The following is a 22,807-nucleotide window of genomic DNA, read 5'->3' as shown; positions in this document are numbered from 1 at the left end:
CTGGAGGGTCAGACTCAGAGTAAAAAGGCAATGGTGTTCTCTCTGATGTTTTCCAAAATGGAACAACTTATTTGTGTTTTTAAAAGCAGCACCGGTTGCTTCCATTTTGGTATGTAATCACAGGGTTGGCAATCACCTTTCCTTTGCAGGTCACAATCCCTGTGATTGCCAGCAATCAGACAAAGTAGTAAATTGCAACCTGCCTAATGAATATTAATTAGGCAAGCCATTCTGCGACTTGTGAGTCATTATTTAATTAATTAACCTATTAGTTTATAGGTTGTTTTTTTTAAATGTTATTCCAATTGCAAAAAGTTGGTTCACAATTTGGGTCCATCTTTTTTCAAATGAAGTCATCTGGCATAATGGCTGGAATGCAACTAGCTAAATAAACTGTAAGGCCCTGGTTACAATTTCAGGGTTAAATTTAAGCCCTCTACAAACAGGAGTTTGCAGGGGGGCTGGAACTATAAATTGTGTGATAATTATCACGCCCTCACAGATTTCCTCTGATAGATCCTGGCAAGTCAAACCTGCTGGAATTTATTGGAGGAAAAGACCCACAAAAAATTCAAATATGTGTAGCACATTTTCACTAGGGCTTCAGTACTTAAATTTCTACTCTTTTTGTTGCAGGGACATGTGTTGTGTTCTTCTGTTATATTAACCCCTTGATTGCTGCCGTCGGCCAACGGTCATCGCAAGCACTACCTTGGTAGTGCTGCGCACATCCGTTGGCCGACGCGGCCGTACCCGTTACTTCGAACGTTCAGCACTGGCGCGGAACGATTGAAGCAACAAACGGGTTAACAGACATATAAAAATATGGAACATGTACAACTGAATGTTTACCTCTAACTGAATTGAAGTCATCACTATTTGCAACATTTTACAGAACGTATCAGCCCCACCACCATGAAGCCCACCAACATCACCTCACCAGTGAAAAGGAAGTATGTAGAGGACTGTCCCGAATCACATAAGGAATACTGCCTCAACGGAGGAGTTTGCATTCATTTAATTGAACTTCAGGAATATGCATGCAAGTAAGTGAACACACGTAAACCAACCATGGTTAGTTGATGGTTTCAGCATATACTTATAGTGAATGAGCAAATTAGGAGTCATTATTGGTGACAGACCCGTGTGTTGTCTGTTTTTAGAAACCTGGTCATGGGAGCAGCATGTCCACTTCTTATTTATTTATTTACATGGATATAAAGCGGCGATCTGCCATCTAAATTTTGTTGCTGCTAAGAAGCCATTTTTTCTAGAAATTTTTAGTAGCTGCAACTGCTTGTGCAATGTAGGTGCTTAGTTCATGCATTGTGAAGGCAGTTGTTACCAATGTGGCATGTCAACCTTCAGTATTTCTCACAAAGATCTTTCTGATGCCCAGATTGCTCAGTCATTCAATTCTATTTCTGTAAATCGGGGAAGAGACTTCCAAACAGAACAGAGACTGGGAGAGCGTGAAAACAAACACAGACCTGGAGAGCCTGATTGAAAATATAAAAAAGGGTGCTTTTATAATGCAAGTCAGCAAGGCTGTCATTCTGATTGTACCAAAATCTGGTTAAATCTGCTAGTACAGACACGCTCTAAAGGAAAATAATATCACTAAACAAAAATTGGAACATACTCCATCTCATGACACTCAACTCTCATCTGCTAGTCATTTCTCCTGCAGACTTAGGGTCTCATTATGATATCAGGTGGAAACTTTCCGCCTGACACCGTCTCGGAATCAGGACTGACAGACTCGGGGTCGGCCGTTCCGCCCAACCCATCATAATGCGACCGAACACTGTTCAGTCGGAGTCCCATTGACTTCAATAGGAGCCCGTGTTCCGCCTGACAGCACAGGCTCCAGGCGTGGAGCAGGTTCGGGTAGCTTAGGTTTGTTGACGAGGAAGTGTATGCAGTGGTGGTCGGTCCAGGGGGGCTGGGTGGTGTGGCTGAAGTGGATGCTGTTGCCACCAGCGAAGATGGGCTCAAGAGTGTGTCCTGCCTTGTGGGTTGGTGTGGTGACGAGTTGTTTTAGTCCGATGTTGGTGAGGGTGTCACGGAGGGCGGCGGTGTTGAGGTTGTTGAGGTGGAAGTTCAGGTCTCCGATGAGTATGTAGTCCGTGGTGGCGATGGCATGGGGTGCGATGAAGCCGGTGATGGTGTCGGTGAAGAGTGCTTGGGGGCCGTGGGATCTGTAGGCGAGGGTGCTGCGGAGTGTGGAGTTAGAGCTGGTCTGGACCTTGAAGTGTGGGTGCTCGACGGCAGGGAAGTTTACACTGAAGATGGTGAGGCGGAGGGAGTTTTTGTGCGTGATGGTGATGCCTCCTCCTGGGTGGGTAGGGCAGTCATTCGTCTGGAACTTGTACCCGTCTGGGATGGCGATGGCGATATTGATGTCGGGGCAGAGGATGCGCTGATCCAGACGCTGGGACAGAGCAAGTACAGGAGATTCCAGTTTTCCACTGAATGTGGGTGCAAGGAGTGCACGTTGAGGAGGATGCATCTTAGGGTGCCTAGGGTGTTGGGGGCCGGAGCTTGGCAAAGTTCTGGCGACAGTGGCGGCAGGAGAACTGGCAGTGGGTCATGTTAGGTGTGGCTTTTCAGCAGTTGTTGTTTCTTCCAAGGTTAAGTGCGAGGAGGACGGCTGCGTTGTAGCGATGGATGGTCCGAGATCCAGGGTCCCTGGTTGCCGTCGGGTCACGGACGGGCACGGACGGGCTTGCCTTTGGCACGCCAGGGGCGCAACAGCCCAGCGGCCGCCATTATGTAGGGGAGGGGAAGGGATGAGCAGCTGGGAGGCAGGAATGGGCATGGGCAGGGGGAGGGGCCGCTGGGGCAGCAGCAGCAGGAAGGCGGAAGTGGGGAAAACAGAGCAGGCACAAGGGGCAGAAGCGGGCACAAAACCAAAAAAACTATTACAAAACAATTACAAATAATACCAGACAATTACAAAGCACAACTGACCCACCAATGAAATGGAATCCGGCAGAGGCAGGAACGGACACACACGGAGGTGACCTGGCAGACAGCAGCCTCAGACACCTCCCAGTAGGGGGCTGGAGGGCTCAGCGGCAGTGTAGGAGGAGCGGAGCTGCTGGGGAGAGAGCAGGCCTGAGACCGAGGGTCAGAGGTCTTGTATATTGTGTCATAATGATATGTAAATTAAAACATAATTGTACATAAACAAGTTAACACGTGATAGTGACAACTGAAAACAAAGTAACCAAATTATAGGGAGCCACTCATTTTACTGCGAAATAACCCTCCACAAGGTAAAGGAAACACACTTGTTTTCTTATATAACCATCACCCACCAGTGTTGCCACTTGGTGGCATGCTTCATCATCGGGGCCATCCCGTTCCACAGCGGAACACGGTGTGCTGCTACCTATGAATTACATGGGAGCACTTATAGATGTATTAATATGGTGTAGAATTATGGTAAGAGGAGTGGGGGAGTTATTTAATGTGGAAAGAAAACCTTAAAAATACATGGCTAGTAGGGTAGGTAGACTATTATTTATTCTTGCTTCTAGTCGGTATGATTAAAAAATGGGGAGAGAGAAAGGTGCATAAATAGTTACCTGCCTTCCTAAGGCTCGACATGTTTAGAGCCATCCCCTTGGCTTTTCATAAGGACCAAGGATCTACCTCCATGATACCACTCCTGTAGAGCTGTTGGCACTAATCACACTCAAATAATCAACTCAAATCAAATCAAATCAGGAATATTCATTTAGCGCGCATATCACCCGGAAGTCTCATGGCGCTTGCTGAATACTCAGGAGTTGGTTTGGACAAGAGTCAGTTAATTGTCAAATAGCCATGTTTTTAGCTCCCTGGGAAAATGATTATGATCAGAGACAATACGTAGATGTAGTGGCAGTTTATTCCAGAAAGCGGGAGCAAGAAATAAAAAGGATCTCCTACCTTTTCTTATGGCATGAGTCTTAAGGGTTGTTAGAAGGGATTTGTTGCTGGATCTTAGAGCCCTGCATGGCTGGTACCAACTGAGTTTCTTTTTCCAGTAATGGGAACCATTGTCGTACATGTTCTTATGTGTTAGGCAGAGAATCTTGAAACAAGTCCGCTTCCTAACAGGAAGCCAATGAAGAAGTCTCAAGTTGGGTGCCAAAGGGATCCCCGTCGGGAGATTCAGCACTAGCCTAGCAGCAGTATTCTGCAGGACTTGGAGCCTAGTAAGAAGCTCTTCATTTATTAAAGACAGCAAAGAGTTTCCATAGTCCACGCGGTTGATAATCAAACCAATTAGGTAATTAACCTGATCTTTCATTGACAATTGGTTGTCTATTTGAATACCTAAGTTCCAAACTGATTGTCTTGACACTGGGCAGGGGCCAGGGGTTTGAGGCCACCAGTAACTTGACCAGTATTCATGGGCTTTGCCAAAGAGACTTATCTCGGTTTTTCCTCCGTTTATTTGTAGGTGATTTAAATTTATCCATCTATCGATATGGATCATGCAATCTTTAAAAAGTGATTTCGTATCTGTTGGATCTAGGCCAAGGGTGATCAGAATCTGAGTATCGTCGGCATATGACACTACATCAAAGCCATAGGATCTGATCACCTTGGCCAATGGAGTCACGTATAGATTAAAGCGCGTCGGGCTCAAAATAGAGCCCTGTGGCACTCCCATCCTAACTGGCCTATTGCATGAGATGATGTCACCGATCTAAACGGCGGTGACTCGATCCATTAGATAGCTTCTGAGGCATTTTTGGACCTTACCTCAGACACCGATCTCCCTGAGCCTTAGATCTAAAATGCTGTGGGAGATGGTGTCGAAGGCAGCAGATAGATCTAGCAGGACAAGAATAAATGATTCTCCTCTGTCCAATGCTAGCCTGGTGTTATCTGTGACCTCTACCAATGCTGTTTCAGTACTATGGGCGTCCTTGAAACCAGACTATGATAAGTCCAGTAAGCCATGGCTCTCTAGATGAGTAACGAGCTGTCGGTTGACCAATGATTCAAGCATTTTCCCAAAATAAGGGAGAAGCGAGATTAGACGATAGTTGGTTAAAAGTTTAGGGTCTGCGGGGGATTTTTTGAGGATGGGCCTGACTATTGAGGCCTTCCATATCTTTGGAAAAAGAACAATTGATGGACAGAATGCAGAACAATGTCATACATTCACCCAGTACACAGATCTAGGCCTAAATCCATCGTGTTTTTTGCTCACCATGCCATTCCAGTTTGGATCCAGCCATATGTAAATCAGTCTTGCCCCTGTGCCCAATGGGAACAGTCCAGCCCAAACTGCCAGGCTTGGCAGTTCGGGCTGGACTGTTCCCATGAGGCAGAGGGTCAGACTGATTTGCATATGGCCATGTCTGAACTGGGGAGGTGGAATGAGCTAAAGAATGATGATGGATTAAACCCAGATCAGTTGACTGGGGGTGGGTGTTTGATTTTCTCAAACGCTCCGTCCATCATCCCCTTGGGTATCGCTTTGTTCGCCCTAAGTTGGCAGGGTATGCCCAGACGTGGGTCCCTTGCTCTCTTTGCCACTGGATTAAAGATAGCCTGGCTGAGAAGGGTTATGAACCCGAAACTGGTCCCAGGATGCTTGTTTTCGGTCCAGGGAAGACATGGTTTGGCAGTTCGGGCTGGACTGTTCCCATGAGGCACAGGGTCAGACTTATTTGCATATGGCCATGTCTGAACTGGGGTGGTGGAGTGAGCTAAAGAATGATGTTGGATTAAACCCAGATCAGTTGACTGAGGGTGGGTGTTTGATTTGCTCAAACGCCCCGTCCATCATCCCCCTTTGGTACCGCTTCCATATCTTTGGGACAACAAATTGTGACAGTGAGCTATTAAATAGGTCAGTGAGATGATCAAGAAAGACTGGCGCAATGGTTGGGAGGAAACACGGTGGTATAGTATCCATAGGTGATCCAGATTTGATTTTTAGCATAACTCCAGCCACATCTTCCGAGATACACAAAGAGAATTCTTCTAGAATGGGAGGAGATCCCGTGGAAACAATGGAATGATATCCTGGGATGTTTATATCTTCTTGGGACGCAAATGCTACATATAAGAAGCTGATAATACCTACTTGATATTCACTGTTTTGTAATCTCCAATATATAATCATGAGAGCCAAAGGTTTGGCAGGAAATATACTTCAATCAACATGTATATATTAAAGTGCTCCAAATATGTACTGTTTATGTACATTCTGAACACCACCTAGTAGTGGCATAACTAGTGAACAAATACATGCTACAAATAGTGGTGAGCACTTATAATAAAATTAGTGTACCTTCTGACACACAACATATAGCACATAAAACACAGAAATGAACATAATACACATACATTATTTAGGCAATTGTTTTGCTTAATGGATCCGTCGGTGGTCAAGGTGAGCTTATAGTCCCTCTCTGCGGGGTAAAGAAAATGTGCCCATTATGTCAAAATAATGCCTGAATCTGTATTCAAGGAGAGTTCCTTGTATCAATTCGGCTGTGCCATACTCACTACATCAAAGTATCCCCTTGGCCATTCACCTAAAGGACAGATAAGCACAGGGGGCGGTTATTACCGGTCTCATCCCTGTGCGTTGGTTTCGTAGCCAATATCTCTTGTAGTGTGGGCAGGGCCTTGTTGCACACATTGTTAAGTTAGCATAGGCTTATTAGAAGTTTAAACGCCATTTTACCTTTTTGCCGCTTTTGCACACGACACTGCATATAACTGTTGTTGTGACTTAGGCTGCGTGAAATGCTTCACATGAGAATGGCTTGTTTTCAGCATCCCAAGACTTACATCGTGACTCTAGTCTGCACACTGAGTTCTAAAGCCTCCAAGGTTATCATAACAATGAAGCTGTTGTTCGGGCTGATCGGCTCACGTTTTAGCCATAACATATATGCAGCTGCAGCAAACGTGATTCTGGAGCCTTTAATAATGCACTGTAAGCATGATTGCACACACTTGAAAGGAGCCCGTTTTTCCAGAGAGACAGAGAGCTTTTGCAGATCCTGATGTGATACACTTCTGCTGATCTTAGAGGTATGGGGTCCCCCAAACAAGCCTAAGAGATCTTCTATATTTTATAAAACATAGTTCCTAGGTAGGGAGGGTGATGTACTAGTGCCATAAGACCTTTTTTCACCATCATTGCAATATGATTTCTCCTTTTGTGTTGTATGGAATTGTAACAGTGCTGATCATAATATTTCTAATCATATGTCTGCTTATGTTAGCAAAAATACTGCATCTTAGAGCATGTTGTTAAAATAAATATTTTGACCTTTCCCGTGTTTTTTTTTTTTACTCCTGTTGTGGACTGGTATGAGAGTATAACAAAAGAGTGTTCTTACTTCCCACCATTCCTGAGTATAACCTAAGTCACATGTTCTGGGTTGTCTAGTCATTGGTTCCTTTTTTTGTATTTCTTCCTTTCTTTTTTTAATTTTTATTAAATACCCGGTACAGCAACAATAAATACATTTATACTGAAATCCGTTAAAACCTGACATACACAGATTCATAAAATGTAAAATCGGTCATAATACAAAGTAGAGTGTGGCTTTATACATATATGCACATAATACACATAGTTAGGAAGCAATTCATCAGCCCCATTGCCGTGGGGTAATTCCCACGCGGTGCGGGGGGGGAGGGGGCCGGGCACGGCGCCGCGGTGCTGATGACAAGCTCGGCTCGTCATGCAGCACGGTGGCGCTGTGCTGATGATCAGCTCCTGGCCACGCCCGCTCAATGGAACGCCCAGCACAGCGGCGTAATTAACCCCGCGTGGGCGTTCCGCGGAGGTCATGACGAAGCACAGCGCCACGCTGCTGCATGACAAGCTGAGCTCATCATCAACACGCAAGAGGTTAATAGATACATAATACAAAAAGAAACCCACCATTCCTGCTTATAGCCAGGAGTCCTTCAACTCCTTGATGTGGGCCCATATGCTCAACCCCAGCTGCCTCATCTTCCTGCCTCTCCGGTTATATAAAGCAGATTCAATATTATGGATCCCTAGAAGTCTGGACAGCCACATCTCAAAAGGTAGGTGCCAGGGTGTCTTTCCAACCTGCCGCTACCAATATCCGCAGGACAGCCACACATATAAAGACAAAGGCTTCCTCCTCCATCTTGAGGCCCAGGTTGCTATCAATTCCTGTTATAATTAGGGTAGGGGATAGGTTGATCTTCATACCTAGCAGTCCCTCCCAGAACTTCTCAATTTCCCCCCCAAATTAAACTTAATTTATCGCATTGATAGAACATATGGGCCAGGTTAGCAGGCCCTTCCTAACACCTTGGACATTTATCATCATCCCTCTTACTCCGTTCAGATAATTTGGCAGGTGTAAAATAGAGGTTGAAGAGGGTTTTATAGTGTTGGGCTTTTACATTTGTGGAGCAAAACAGTTTCCCAGCTAGTTGAAGTGCTTTATCCACATCCACATCCTGATCACCTAATGTCAACATACAGGAGGCTAGAAGTTTTTCTATATTATCTTGTAAACTCGGTAAAACAGTGCTATAAATCATTTTAATTTTCGTTCCACCACCTTATAAATAATCAAACAGATTAATTCTACCCCCTGGAAAGATCCGTGGTCTAATACCCATAAGAGTGTTATATATTTGTATAAATTTGAAGCTTTGGTTTACCTGGATGCCAAATTTCTGCTGAATGGTACTAAAGCCCATCAGTTGATCCCCTTCCAAGATGTCCCCTATTCTTGTAACTCCTTGCTGCTCCCACACTCTCCCCATCCTATCCTCACTAAAATGCGAGAATATACTTGAATTCCATAGGGGTGTGTAATAGTTTATTTTTGGGACTGCCAATGTTCTTTGCACCACCTTCCATACCTCCCAGACACTATCCATTAGCTTATATTGCATTTTTTTTAATACCGTCTATCGGTTCTCCGCAGCAGAAGCCCTATGGCTTCTCTGCCCAACATCAATTCAAAAATGGATGGAAGATTCTGGTTGCCATATGAGGTATCTGTCTGGCTTTTAGCAGAATCAAATAATATTGCCATCTGGCTTATCAGACAAGCCCATTGATAAAATCTAATATTAGGAATTGACAACCCTCCCTTTTCCTGCGGTAGGGACAGATATTTCCTGGATCGGCTAATTTTACCATACTGCCATATAAAATTCATAAATACTGCCTCTACTGATTTCATTAAACCCTCATCAATCAAATAAGGGATGGAGTGAAAAAGATATAAAATTTTGGGGCGCATGGTCATTTTCAGTACGTTGGCTCTTCCTATTATAGACAGATGTAGAGCTTCTATTCTCTTTAAGTCCGCTGCGGAGCAAAATTATCTTTTATAATTGATTCTGGTTCGGGGCTCACCCTAACCCCCAGATAGACTGCTAATTCAGTACTCCTTACATCGTTCATTATAATATTACTGGTGCAGACTATTTGAGTCTTCCTTTCATTCAACATGTAGCCAGAGCACCGGCCAAATTCACTTGCAGTCTCCTTAATACCTCTCATAGCCCTGTCTGGTTCCGGGGTGATTATGGCCAGGTCGTCAGCATAGGCCAAAAGCTTGGTCTTGAACCCATTACTAACTGTTGGTTCTGATATCATCGCATCCTAATAATCTCTGTATAAGTGGGTCTATGTACAGAGCAAACAGAATTGGTGAACAGGGAAAGCCCTGTCGCGTCCCCCTAGAAATAAAGATTCTTTCTGAGCTTCCTCCCATTAGTTGGATTCTAGCCTTCGGCTCTGAATACATTGCCTTAATAGCTCTCATTATTTTAAGGCCAAAGTCCCTCCGTTCCAATATCCCTCACAAATGCAACCACGTGACGCGATCAAAGACCTTTTCTGCGTCTATAAGGATAATGGCCATCCGTCCCCCCGTGGCAGCCTGCACATCAAAAAGTGTGATAACTCGTCTAATAAGCTCTGTTGTCCCTTGACCTGGGATAAACCCATGCTGCCACGGGGAAACTAGACCGCCTATGATACTTCCCATCCTTTTAGCCAAAACCTTCACATAGATCTTAGTGTCTGTATTGATGAGGGATATTGGACGATAGGATGCAGGGTTCTCGTTAGGTTTCCCTTTTTTATGAAAACTATGATATTAGTTTCCTTTCATGATTTTGGAATTTCACCATAGCACATTATGCTGTTAAATAGATCCAGCAATAAAGGGATAGTCTCACTCTGAATACATATATATACTTTGAGCAGGATACTATCGGGCCCCGCAGCCTTCCCTATTAACAGATCCTGCAAAGCTTCAACAACTTCCCCCATTTCAAAATCTTTCTCCAATACTTCTATATCCTGACTACCCAAGTGTGGGCCTGAATATTCAAACTTCAGACTACCAGCCTCTGACCTGATCTCTTCTTTATATAGATTTTGGTAGAAGTTCTTAAAAACCTTGAATATGTCGTCTGGCTCTGTATAGTTCCTAGCCCCCTCTTGTATGTTTGTTATTGTATTCTTAGTGCTTTCCTGCCTAATCCGGAGTGCTAGCAGTTTGCCTGCCTGCTCTCCTGTCTCATAAACCTTGCCCCTATACGCCTGTTTCTGGGCTATCCATTTGTGTATCTCTGCTTTATTAGACATAATCTTCTGCTGGATCCCGGAGGCCTCTTTCCCCTGACTAATATTTGTCATACGTTGTTCTTCTGCAGCTGCTAACTGACCCACTAATCTCTTATTTTCTTCTCTAGCCTCTTTCTTTTCCCTAGCTGAGAAGCTAATCGTCTCCCCTCTAAGGGCTGCTTTGAATGCATCCCAGACAGTATTCCGGGATGCGCTATACCGGTACATATTAAAGTAGTCTTGGGCCCACTTCCGTATATATTCTACAAACTTGCGATTAGATAATAGCTTCCTCTGAAATGTCCGGTTTGAACGACTCCTATTTAAAGTGTCTATATCCAGCTCCAGAATTATTGGGCTGTGGTCCGACATTATTTTGGGCAATTTCTCGATTGTAACTTTCTCAATTTCTGTCCTGAAGATCATAAAATAGTCCAGCTTAGTATCCTTATTAAAGGTGCAGGAAAAATACGTGAACACTGGTTTATTAGGTTCTTTGTTCCCTCAGACGTCTATCAACCCGTGCAACTTAATTAATGCTTACAGTGCTCAATATACCTTAGGCTTATGGCCTACATAAACAGTATTATTACCAATGTCAGCAGAGATATTAAAATCCCCGCACACTATCATAGGTCTCGGCCAATTTGTCAGCTCTATTTCCAGCTGTTCAAATAAGTCGGGATTATCCTGATTCGAACCATAGATTGTACATAGTGTATATCCCACACCAAGTTCCACCACCGCCCATCTCCCCAGGGCATCTGTCATTTGGCGTTTTGCCCCCCCCAAACCTGATTTAGCCAATATTGCAACCCCTCTGATGGTAGATGTCTGGGATGAACAGGCCAACAGATCAAATCTTCTGATATTTATTAAATGTCTTTTTGCCCACGGTAGATGGGTCTCTTGTAAACATACCAGGTCTAACTGGTTTGACCGAACAAATTGCCCCAGCCATTGCCTCTTCCTCCAGTCATTCAGACCACCAATATTAACTGTACAAATCCTAAGCTTCCCCATTTTTTTTAAGGGATTGCCACACCCCCTTTGACTCAAGCCATTCTTCGGTTTTATATACCAAACCTGAAACCAAAGTACGAAATAATACCAGGTATTTATTTTCTTCCCTACAAAGCACACCCCCTGCCCCACCCTCTTCACCCCCCACCCTTTCCCCAACCTCCCTCCCCTGCTTCGTGATCTCCCACCACCCTATTGAAACGCTCAGACCATGGTCTGTGCATGTGATGTAAGCAGCATTAGCGGCCTGGGTCCTTCTAGACCAAATCAAAATAAATTTACATTACCCCCTTATCCTAATAAATCAAAAATCGCGAACCACTATTTTATACAATACTGAATTTTCTCGACACCCCCCTCCACCCGTCCTGCCCTTAGACCCTTAATCCGTCGTACCCGGCACCCTTTACATTCTTTCTCTTTTCTTTCTAAATTACACCAGGTAAACTTTATTTGTCCATAGCGTCCAGAAATTCTCGAGCTTTTATCTCTGATGAAAAATACCAGGTATGTCCCTCATGGATCAACTTGAGTTGCGCCGGGTTGATGAGGTAGATCTGAATATTCCTCTCCTGGAAAGGTTTTATCAACTGCCTCAACCTCCAGCGTCTTTCTACCGTTGAGGGGCAGAAATCGGGCCGAACGAAAACGAGACCCCCCCACTTGATCTCTTTGCTTCTGGTCTGGCCTTGTCTAAGATTGTCTGCCGCAGGAGGAAAATGCCAAAGAACACAAGAATTGCCCGTGGTTTTCCCCCCTTTTGCTTGTAGTCATGGCTTAAAAGGGGTGTGATGTGCTTGTTGCACTTCAGCTGCCCAATTCCACTCTAACAGCTTGGGAAAGGCGAACTTAAAAAGATCGATTACATATGCCCTGGTGTTGGACCCTTCTGCCCCCTCAGGGACCCCCAGCACCCTAAGGTTATTCGTCCTTTGCCTGTTCTCAAATTCTTCCAGTTTCCACTGGATCTCTTTGATTTGCGAGCCTTGAGCCTCCACCTAGTTTGATGCGCTGGTCGCTTCTGCTTCAGTTGAGACTATTCTTTCCTCAAGGTTCGTCACCCTCTCGCCTACATTACGCATGCCTTAGAGAGCTTCCTGACGACCCCTTGCATTTTCCTCATTGCGGCTTGCTCTTTACGGCTGTCCTGGCGCGTTTCTTCTCTGTGAGAGAGGATAGCCTGATGTATTACTTCCAGCGTAGGGGGAGTAATGCCAGTTTCCGCATTGGATTTACCTGATAGGGGGCCAGATAGTGGGGTATCTGATGAATAGTCCCAATTTAAGTCCTTTTGCCACGACTTTGTGTAACAGAGCGCAAGTTAGATTTTTTAGCTGTTATGGCTCGGTCGGGATCGCTATCCTCAGGATCTGTGTCCAAATTACTGGCCCCTCTGAGACAGAAAAGAAACAGTCACTGGGCTCCTTATCCAGATCAATTCTATTCTTGTTCCCTGCTAGCAGATCTGTTGCCAAAATCGCATTACTCATCTCCAGCGCTGAGGCGAGATGCTGCACTCCCTTTCCACCTCCATCTCCACTTGATGTAACTACATTGTCAGGAATATCAATATTTTTGCCATCACTGCCATCATTTTGGCTTATAACCGCTGCCTCCCCTTCTACAACAATCACACGTGGTTCTTGGGGGGCCAGTATCCCTTTAGACACATCCGCTGTAATATGCCCCCCACTTAGAGCTGATATGGAGACATTCCCCTCTACTTCGGCATCTAGACAGGGGGGTCCTCGACCTCCACCCCCTGGCCTTTATTCAAAACAATGCCCCCTGTGGCCCTTGCGTCTGGAGTGTCTGGGGTGTCTTGAGACTCCTCACAAATCTCTCCTAGGCTCACCTCTTTATTCCGCCTGCCCTTCTCACCGCTTGCTGCCGCTGCCTCAGTCAGCGGCTCCTTCGCCCGCTTCAGTGAGTCAGCTACCAAAGGGCCGGCGGTGCGATTCTTTCCTGTTGCTCTGCCTCTTCCTCTCCTCGGCAGGTCCGGCGTCAGAGTATGCTGCGGGCACATTCAAACGCTCCAGAGTCTCTGCGTAATTTGCAGCCGGAGGGATTTGCCGCAATCTTCGGGGCCATTCTTACGCTGCTCCGTAGGTTCTGACACACCAGCTGATCCAGGTATTTCTCCACAAAGCGCCTAATTATCAGTGAACCAGCTTTAATTCAGATCGCCCAGAGTCTGTTGTGGGGGCTCCGTGATCCCAGCATAGGAGAGTATTTCTCTAGATGTCTTATGTGGCTTGCTGCATTCAGTGGTCCTGCAGGGGTTTCATCTTGCCCCGTCTAATCATTGGTTCCTTTGCTATAGCACGAAGAGCTAATGTGACACTGATGCTAGCTGGTTAGGGTTTCTAGGCACTTAGGTGAGTTTTTTGGTACACCACAATTCACTGAGGTCCTGGGTCTCTGTGCACAGTTCTGTGTAGGAGCAGAATCCCTGCGACACTCTGTCAGCGGTGCCTTCTCGCTGCACTGCATTGGTCTCAGATAGGAAGACTATACAACCTCCTCTAGACTGAGCAGCACAGCTTGTTCTGCACTGGAACTGGATGGACCCGATGGTAAATCATGACACCAAGTGGGAACCATGGTGGTTGAGAGTTATATAAGAAAACAAGTGTTTTCTTCACCTTGTGGAGAGTTATTTCATAGCAAACGGAACAACGACCTATATTATGGTTACTTATTGTAAGAGGACAAGCTTCTCTGTCCCTCCATCTCCCCTAATTTTTGACTGAAAACAAAGAACAGTCCAAAAGTGGGTAAAAAAGAAAAACAGTGGTAGAAGTAAAAGCCAGCTGCAGAGGGCCTGATGTTATTGATGTCCAATTTGTATAAGGCAAATGACTTTATTAATAAATGACACCTAATTGGAATAATATTGACCTACACAACTGATGACCATGGGTCTGCAAGAGGTTTACAGGCCTGCTACTGTAGAACTAACAGAAATATCAACTGAATAATGAAATCTGGGGATAATCATAGACTTCAGTTTGCCACTAATTTCCCAAGTGAACCAAGTCACAGGAAACACTTTCTATGCTTGTAAGAGCTTCATAGCAGTGTCCCACATCGAGGTATCCAACACAAATACATGCTACCATCGATCTTATCATCTCTCTACCTAGAGGCCTCAACATACCATCTGAAGCCTACAAATCTATAAAGAATCCAAAATGTGGCACAATTTCACGTACACGATCACATCTCACCAGCTCTCTAAACACTCCTCTTGCTATCCATGGCCAGACTCTCTTCTTTGAAGGCACGCTGCATTTCCAACCCGGTCACCTATGTGAGTGACCAGCCTTCATCAAAATATAACTGTAAAGATACTAACAGAACAGAACACTCCACTCTAGACTGGCAGCCCTGCTGACCATCTCTCTCCCAAAGAAGAAGTGCATCAGTGGAACCTCCTCCTCCATACAAGCTAGTAAAGTATAGAACTATCTCCCAGCAAAAAACATTTAAGGCTCCCTGGAATTGGAAAGTGTTGTGTCACATGAAAAAGCAGCAGTTGGAATCACTGTAGCAATATTACTCGAGATAACAAGTTTTTCCCATCCCTCGTACAGGTCATAAAAGAGGTGAAGTTACAGCTCTTCTGTTGAGAATCCACCCGGCTTTCAAGCTTTCATCATAACATAACCCACTCTCTTTCGGCCCTCTTGGTTTGATTTTTTTCCCTAAACTCCTCAATGCATGGCTTTCTTTTTAAATATAAGGTAAGATGTTCATCACCATGTGTGGTGTGGTGTTGGGTAAATGAGTCTCCGAGCCCTAAGATGGCAACCGCAACTTCTCAGTTCAGTTCAAAAAGTCTTTATTTCGAATATCAATTCATAAAAGACAAGTATACAAAACACACAAAGAGTATTATAAAAAACCAGAATAACTACTGAACAGAATTACAAAAAAATCACAAAAAATCGTGCTTTCTGGACCAAAATCTTGCTTTCTGCCAACATTGTAGTCATTCTGTTCAGCAGTTTTGGCTGTAGCTGTGTCTAACACCCCCAAATGCTTTTCCTATGGAGACATGGGCCTAACTAGAACTACCCTGTGGCAACCGCTTCTGACTAATATATAAAGAGAGAGAGAGAGAAAAATGAAAAAAACAAAGTTGCCTTTATAGTGAGGTATGGCAATACTATAATAAGTTACATTAAAAAAACTAGAAGTTCACTATAAAGTAAAATTACATGTTGACATACGATAAAAACTAACAATTAAAAACAAAAAAACACTGAAATTTACTGCTTATAGCTAGTGAGCTAATTATAACTTGCTCCCCAGCCATTCGTCATGCACTGCTTGTGACATAATAAAGAAGTCAACATGTTAAATAACATAATTGATCACATCACATCAAATCATTAGAATTAAAAAAACATATAAATTGACAAAAAAAACAAAGGTTACAGGATGCTATGGTTAGGCTCAGAGTTCACCCATACAAAACCAGTGAAATTCAGCAGTTATAGTTACCTGAGCTAATTATAACTTCTCCCTGCTCCCATGTGCCCCCTACTTTTTTTACCTCACAGACCTACTCAGAAACACATGTACCCACTGACTCACAGATTTTCAGAGACACTCATGCACCCATTCACAGACCCAATCAGAGACTCATGCATGACTCACAGACCCACTCATGCAGCTAGTCCCAAATCTACTCCCACACTCATGCATCCAGTCACAGACCCACTCAGACACTCATGCACATACTCCAAGATCCACAGACACACCTACGCCCACGTACACAGCCAAGTACACACCTAAACAGTCACTCACATACCCCCAGAACCACTCAGACACCCACAAACCCATTCTCACACCCACTCAAGGGCCTGTACAGCCACTAACACACACCCTAACCTACCTATACAGCCACTCATACACCCACTCTCAAAAGTTATAGGTTACAGTTAAGAAATAAAAAAAAAATAAACGTTGAAATTCACTGAAAAAAACAAAGGTTACAAGGGTATGGGGCTAGAGTATTTATACTCTGCCCCTTGTCTTTTTTGGGGTCTCGGCTGAAGCCCAAGATGGGTGCCAACACTTCCTGGTTGAAGTGTTGGCAGCCAATCAAAGCTCTGCATTTCCCTGTACGAGCTTGGTATTATTTGCGAAGTCACCGTGATCACAGATATCCTTCTTTTTTCCCCTTAAATTTCTCAACAACTACTGATCAGATTTACACCAGATAACTGAAGTTGTGATTTGCGAAACCAGAATCTACATTCCTGACAAATTTGGTGTAATTCAGTCCAGTGGTTTGGGCTGTATTTGTGTTCAAAGCTCCTATGGGAATTAACATGGGAAACACACTTTTTTGAACCCCCCCCCCTTCTTCTCGGCTCCTGCTTGACTGAAACACAAGAATCACCAGCACACAGTAGGTAGTTATAGTTACTTACCATAGGAAAAGTGTTTTTTGTTTTGCTAATACCTTTCGGGCCATTTGCCGAACCTTTGAAAGCTTCAAGGTGATTTGTCAAGCGGGAGCAAGAAAAAGGGGGGGGGGGGAGTTCCCATGCAATTTCCCATAGAGATAGTAAACATGACTACAGCCTGACCAGCTGAAAGAAATGACACCATATTTGGCAAAAAGCTAGATCTTGATCCAGAAAGAATGATTATTGTAATTTGGTGTAAATCTGTTCAGTAGTTTTGGAGTTATTAAATAAAAAAGATGTTTGTATTTCTAGGGACTCGGATGCTCCGCGGATCCGACAGGTCTCATAATGAGATCTGATTGACTGAAACCACTTTAACCAGGAAGTGGTGGCAGCCATCTTGGGAAATGGGACTCAGTCTGAGTCCCAAAGAAAATGCTAATTAAACAGAAGGGGGCAGGGTACGAATACCCTGACCCGCCAAGACCTGGTGATGGGCCAAAACATTTTTTGTATTTTTTTGTTTTATCACAAATTTGCAGTAAAATATTTTTTAAAAACCAAGCGCAGACTCCCATTCTAGTTTTCTTTATGCCAGGTACCGGGGGTTAATCTAATTAGGCGAGGGGGTGTGCATGGCCTCCCTTCCCAAGCTAATTTCTGCCCAGGAGAACCCATCCCCCTGGGCCCAGCCGAATACACAAAGGGGAGGGAGGCTGCACTGCCCCCCTCCTAGGCTGATTTTGGCCCCCCGACCTCATACCTGGGGCCTGCCCTAAATATAAAGTAGGAGAGGGGCACTCAGCCCCCCTCATGGGCTGATATCGGCCCTGGGGACCCCATCGACGGGGCCTGGGTGAAGTAAAAAACAGGGGAGGGGGCACACAGCCCCCACCTGCCTGGGCCGATTTCATCTCTGGGACTCAATCCCCCAGGGCTCAGTTGCAAAATCAAAGGGGAGGGGGCCACGCCCCCCCCCTCCCGGAGCCATTAATGGCCCTGGGGACCCTATCCTCCAGGGCCGACTCCAGCTATGTCCCTGGGTGCCCACCAGAGGACATAACGGTATCCTTGCCCATACTAGAATGGACAGGGAAACCTGTGTTTGTGCTTGCTTGGTGGGCGCAATTTTCAAAGCTCCCGCCAAGTGTGAGCCAACTCTTAATCCATTCCCAGCGGGTAGGAGTATGAAAAATGCTCCTGTCCTCTGGGAGCAAACTTCAGATCTGTATAATGCTCCCACCCACTGGGAGCAGCATTTTTAGCTGCTACATGTGGGATCCTCTGGGCCACAATTGGCCTAGGGAGGTGGGTCACATGGGCCCTCCTCGTTAAGTATGGGCTGCGCCTTGAGGGAGGGGGTCCCTGAGACTGAACTACGTCTGGGGGGATGCATGGGTCCCCATCTCCATTAAATATTGGGCATGCCCCAGGGGATGTGGTACCCGGGCTAAAATCAGGAGGTGGGCCATAATGCCCCTCTACCTTTAATCATTGCTTGGGCCCTGGAGGTTGGGGTAACCGGGGTCAAAAATGGCCCGTGGAGGTGGGCCGCACAGCCCCCTTTACTAATTGGCCAGGCCCCGGGGAACAGGGTCTGGGCCAAAATCGGCTTGGGGAGGGGAGTCGCGAGCCCCCATCCCCATTTACAACCTGGCTGGGGCCCAGGAGATGGGGCTCCCCGGGCTGAAATTGACCTCCTCCCCATAATTACAGTGGTTGGCCCGAGGTATGGTGTCCCAGGGGCCAAAAACGGCCTGAGGAGGGGGACACATGCCCCTCCCACAAAATGCAGTGGCCTCCAGGGGGTGGGGCACCTGGGTTAAATTCGGCACAGGGAGGGGGCTGAGTGCCCCCCAACTGGGTTGGCTGCCTTTGGGGGGTTGACCGCGGCCAGAGCTTGTGGCCAACCCCCAGGTCCCTATGATCATGAGCGGTAGCTGTATGGTAATAAAAAATGACTTTACGTTAAAACAAAACTAGAAATTCACTGAAAAAAACAAAGATTACAAAGACCTTATAGTTAGGAAATAGTATTAAAAAAAAAAATTGAAATTCACTGAAAAAAACAAAGTTTACAGGGACGTTATAGTTAGGTTCAGATTTCACACAAAGAAAACCATCATAATTCAGCAAGTACATTTAGAGTTATCTCAAGTAACTATAACTTGTGCCCCAAAGTAACCATAACTTGCACCCTCGCAATTACCCCATTGCGCACTGCTAATTACCCCACATTTTACATCACTCATGACATCTTCTATGACACCAATGATATTATCATGGCTTTGCTGTAAATTTTATTGATGAGAAACCAGTGCATGACAGGGTAAGTTTCAACTGACATTTTCACCTAACCATAATGCCCCTTTAACCTTTGGAATTTTCAGTGAACACCTGAGGGAGTTTTTTAGCTACAAAGTGAAATGTTATTACCAGATCTAACTATAACATAAATTGAACGTTTGATTCTTTCCAATGAATTTCAATGTTTTTTTAACATAAAGTAACAATACGAAGAGATATAATTTTAAGTAAGGCAGACCTATTGGCTTTATCAAAAGGTTACCACAGTAGCTTATCAATAATCATATTGAAAAGTATTACTTATCAATACATACATGGTAATACATGCTAATACTTGTCTCACAAGCATTTCAAATAAAGTATTTTTATTCCAAAGAAGCAGAAATGCTTGCTTGAGTCTCTCTTTATTATTCTACAGGTCACAAAATACAGCCCAAGAACAACCCACAAGGTGTCCCCCACACTCTAGCTGTAGGGCATACAGCTCTAGCTCAGAGTATTTTTTAAATAATAGAAAGCTCTCCTGGAGTTATGTATTCAATATCCTAGGAGACATACAGTTTTTTTTTTTTATATTCTGGATGCTGCTGTGCTTCCTTCCCCTGTCCTCCTTGGCGCATCACTCTATCTGAAATAGCTAAAAACAAAGACTATACAGAGCAGTAAGAGGTGCTCTCAAAAAGGAGCAGTGAATACATAGTGAGGCCCTCGTCACTTCAATAATGAAGAATCAAGGCTGCGACTATTTTTTTTATAGGTGCCACGGTCTCAGGCGGTGCACCCGTAGTCTATTTGTTTTAATGCCAATGCGGGGCGCCCACTCCTTTGCTGCCCTTCCATTTTTTACTCTGTTCCTGCCAAGGTCCCACGCAGGGTACCCACAACATTCAGAGTCCTGTTACCAGATCGCAATTTGGTATTGCAAGTACATACTGAATTGCATTCAAACAGCGATTCGCAATGAGATGAATTAATGTTTGGCAACCAAAACCATGTTGCAAAACATTAATAGTTTACTGACTACATAACGATAGCGGTAACCCATTTGCAAACGAGAAGGGGTTTCCCAAAGGACCCCTCCCACTTTGTGTATGTTGGCAAAAACATTTGTTTGTAAACGTATCCCATTTTCCAATAAGGAAAACTAGCAGCACTAAAAAAAAAAACTAAAAAAAGATTTATTTGAAAGCAGTCGCAGACATGGTGGTCAGCTGAACCCAGCATGCCACCGTCCCGGGGATGGCAGTGAATTGTAATGGGTTGCAGTTTGCAGCCTACCTCATTAATATGCATGAGATAGGCCGAGCTGCGACTCACAATGATATGATAATTTGTGACCTGACCTATTAGTAAATAGGTCAGTTCTCAAAATATCATTGGATTTTTTAAAAGTCTTTGCGCAAATTGAAAGAAATGTTAGCGAATACATTTGTACATCTGGCCCTATATTCCTTCTAACCAAGTTAGCAGGTGAGGTAGAACTCAACAGAAAGGCATGTTGATTGGTATAGGACCTAAAGTAATTGAGATAGGGTCAGTAATATGGTGAGGTTTTTGTATTTTAGAAATGCCTACTGCATCAATGAACAAACCTGAGAGAGGTAAAGAAGGAAATTCAAGGGTTTTCAAAGCAGACTAGCTGGCATAAGTATCAAAGATACAAGAGGTAGCCTTACTATTAACCATGCACTTCAAATAAGAGCCATCTGGTTACACAGAATGAAAGTATTTACTATGCAGTTTAGGTACTGGTTCTGAGTTATTTGAGTGAATTTGGGAGGCTGTGTTCTCGCTGACCACAACTAAAACGTGACCTTTTCAGAGAGTATTGCTCTTCTCTTACTCTTCCTCAATTTCTACCTGCCCACCCTCCTCCCTGCCTCCTGTTCTATTCATTACTCCCATTCTGCTCCATTTTGAAGCTTGTTGAAAGGAAAGTAGACTTAAAGTCATTAATTAACATTTGTTTGACTCTTTTTTCCACTCTTGCACTGAAATGCAATGATTGGGGACAGTGACCAATTCAGCCAAACTCTTCGGGCCTTATTACTAGTTTGGTGGTCCTCCAGCGGTAGCAGTACCGCATCAGCCACTGGAGGGCTGCCAAGGCTGTGTTGCGCCCACCCGCCAGATTACGAGTGTAATCCTAGTTGTGCGGGCGGTCCGAGCCTAACATGCAGACTGCCACCATGAGAGCGCATGCATGCATGCCACACCATGCAGCAACTGGGGTGCAATACCAGGAGGGCAAAATATGTGCCCCCTGTATGCACTCCAAAGCCCAAGAGCAATAGGTCCGCCCTTAGTTGCCTCCCTGCCACCCTTTTCATGGTGGGCTCACCGTCATGAAACAGGTGCTGGAAAGCCAACTCAAGAATATGCTCAGAGGTGCCATAGCGGCACTGGCTGCATATTGTGTCTCCTGACTACTGTGCGACTGCCGCAGGATCATGGATCTTCGGCGGTCGCAGCGGTCCTGTGGCATCTAACTGCCACACTTGTAATACTGCAGATGGTGGTCGGACCGCCACTGCGAGTATGGCAGTCCTATGGAGCGCGGAACTTGTATAAGCCCCTGAGTCTGCCAGTCTATGCATATGGTATTCAATTGTTCTTGACACATAGGTAACAATCCCTGAACAAAAGTATCACTTCAACAGCTTCCTTAGCGTGTTCCGCTAGATGGGATAAACCCGAGTAACTCTTAAAAACACCCTTTACTCGGTCCCTTCTCAAGAACTCTGTGAAAATCTGGCTAAATTCTTTAAGGAGAAAATTGAGCTGATTGTTGAGAACTTGGAGGGGGACAGGTTATCTGCTGGTCACTCTAATGACACCACGCCTGAGGTAACAACAGATCGGGCAGATGACTTAGCCTGGGTGTCGGGGGAATCGTTATCTGACTTCCCTCTTCTCACAGACGATGCATTTTGTGGGCTGGCTATAGGGATCTCCTCTGGGTCTCCTTTGGATCCGGTGCCATGCAAAATTTGGAAGGAGCATAAGGAGGAACTGTTTCCCATACTCCACCAATCTGTAATCAGTCTATTGCTACTGGCACTGTTCCAGCTCAGTGGAAACAGGCTGTGATTTCCCCTTTGCTGAAAAAGCCCTCCTTGGATCTGGACTGTTCCAAAAATTACAGGCCTATCTCTCTGCTGCCTTTTCCTGCTAAGGTGGTTGAGCGACTGGTCAGTGCTACCCTCTCCAAACATCTTGAACAGCATCATCTTTTAGAGAACGATCAATTTGGTTTTCGTCCTGCTCACGGGACTGAAACAGCCCTGGTGACGGCCGTGGATGAACTTCAGAGGCGTGCAGACAAGGGACAGACAGCATTTCTGATTCTGCTAGACATGTCTGCCGCCTTTGATACGGTTAACCATAAGATTCTATTGAACCGTTTATCTGATGCTGGGGTGAGAGGCAGCGCTCTGGCATGGTTTCG

The 22,807-nt window shown here is 44.9% G+C and overlaps 1 protein-coding gene across 1 annotated transcript in view; it reads left to right on the top strand.

Annotated features, from left to right (window-relative positions):
* The window catches only part of EGF (epidermal growth factor), a 627,377-nt gene that overhangs the window by 474,856 nt on the left and 129,714 nt on the right, over positions 1–22,807 (top strand). The window contains exon 19 of the mRNA XM_078677482.1: positions 896–1,046. Coding sequence (XP_078533608.1) covers positions 896–1,046 — 151 coding nt within the window. The remainder of the gene's footprint in view (positions 1–895; positions 1,047–22,807) is intronic.

This window comes from Lissotriton helveticus, chromosome 2_1 (genome assembly GCF_964261635.1).
Source record: "Lissotriton helveticus chromosome 2_1, aLisHel1.1, whole genome shotgun sequence".
Lineage (NCBI taxonomy): Eukaryota > Metazoa > Chordata > Amphibia > Caudata > Salamandridae > Lissotriton > Lissotriton helveticus.
Note: the sequence above shows the minus strand (reverse complement) of the source record. Positions and strands in the feature narration are given on the sequence as shown.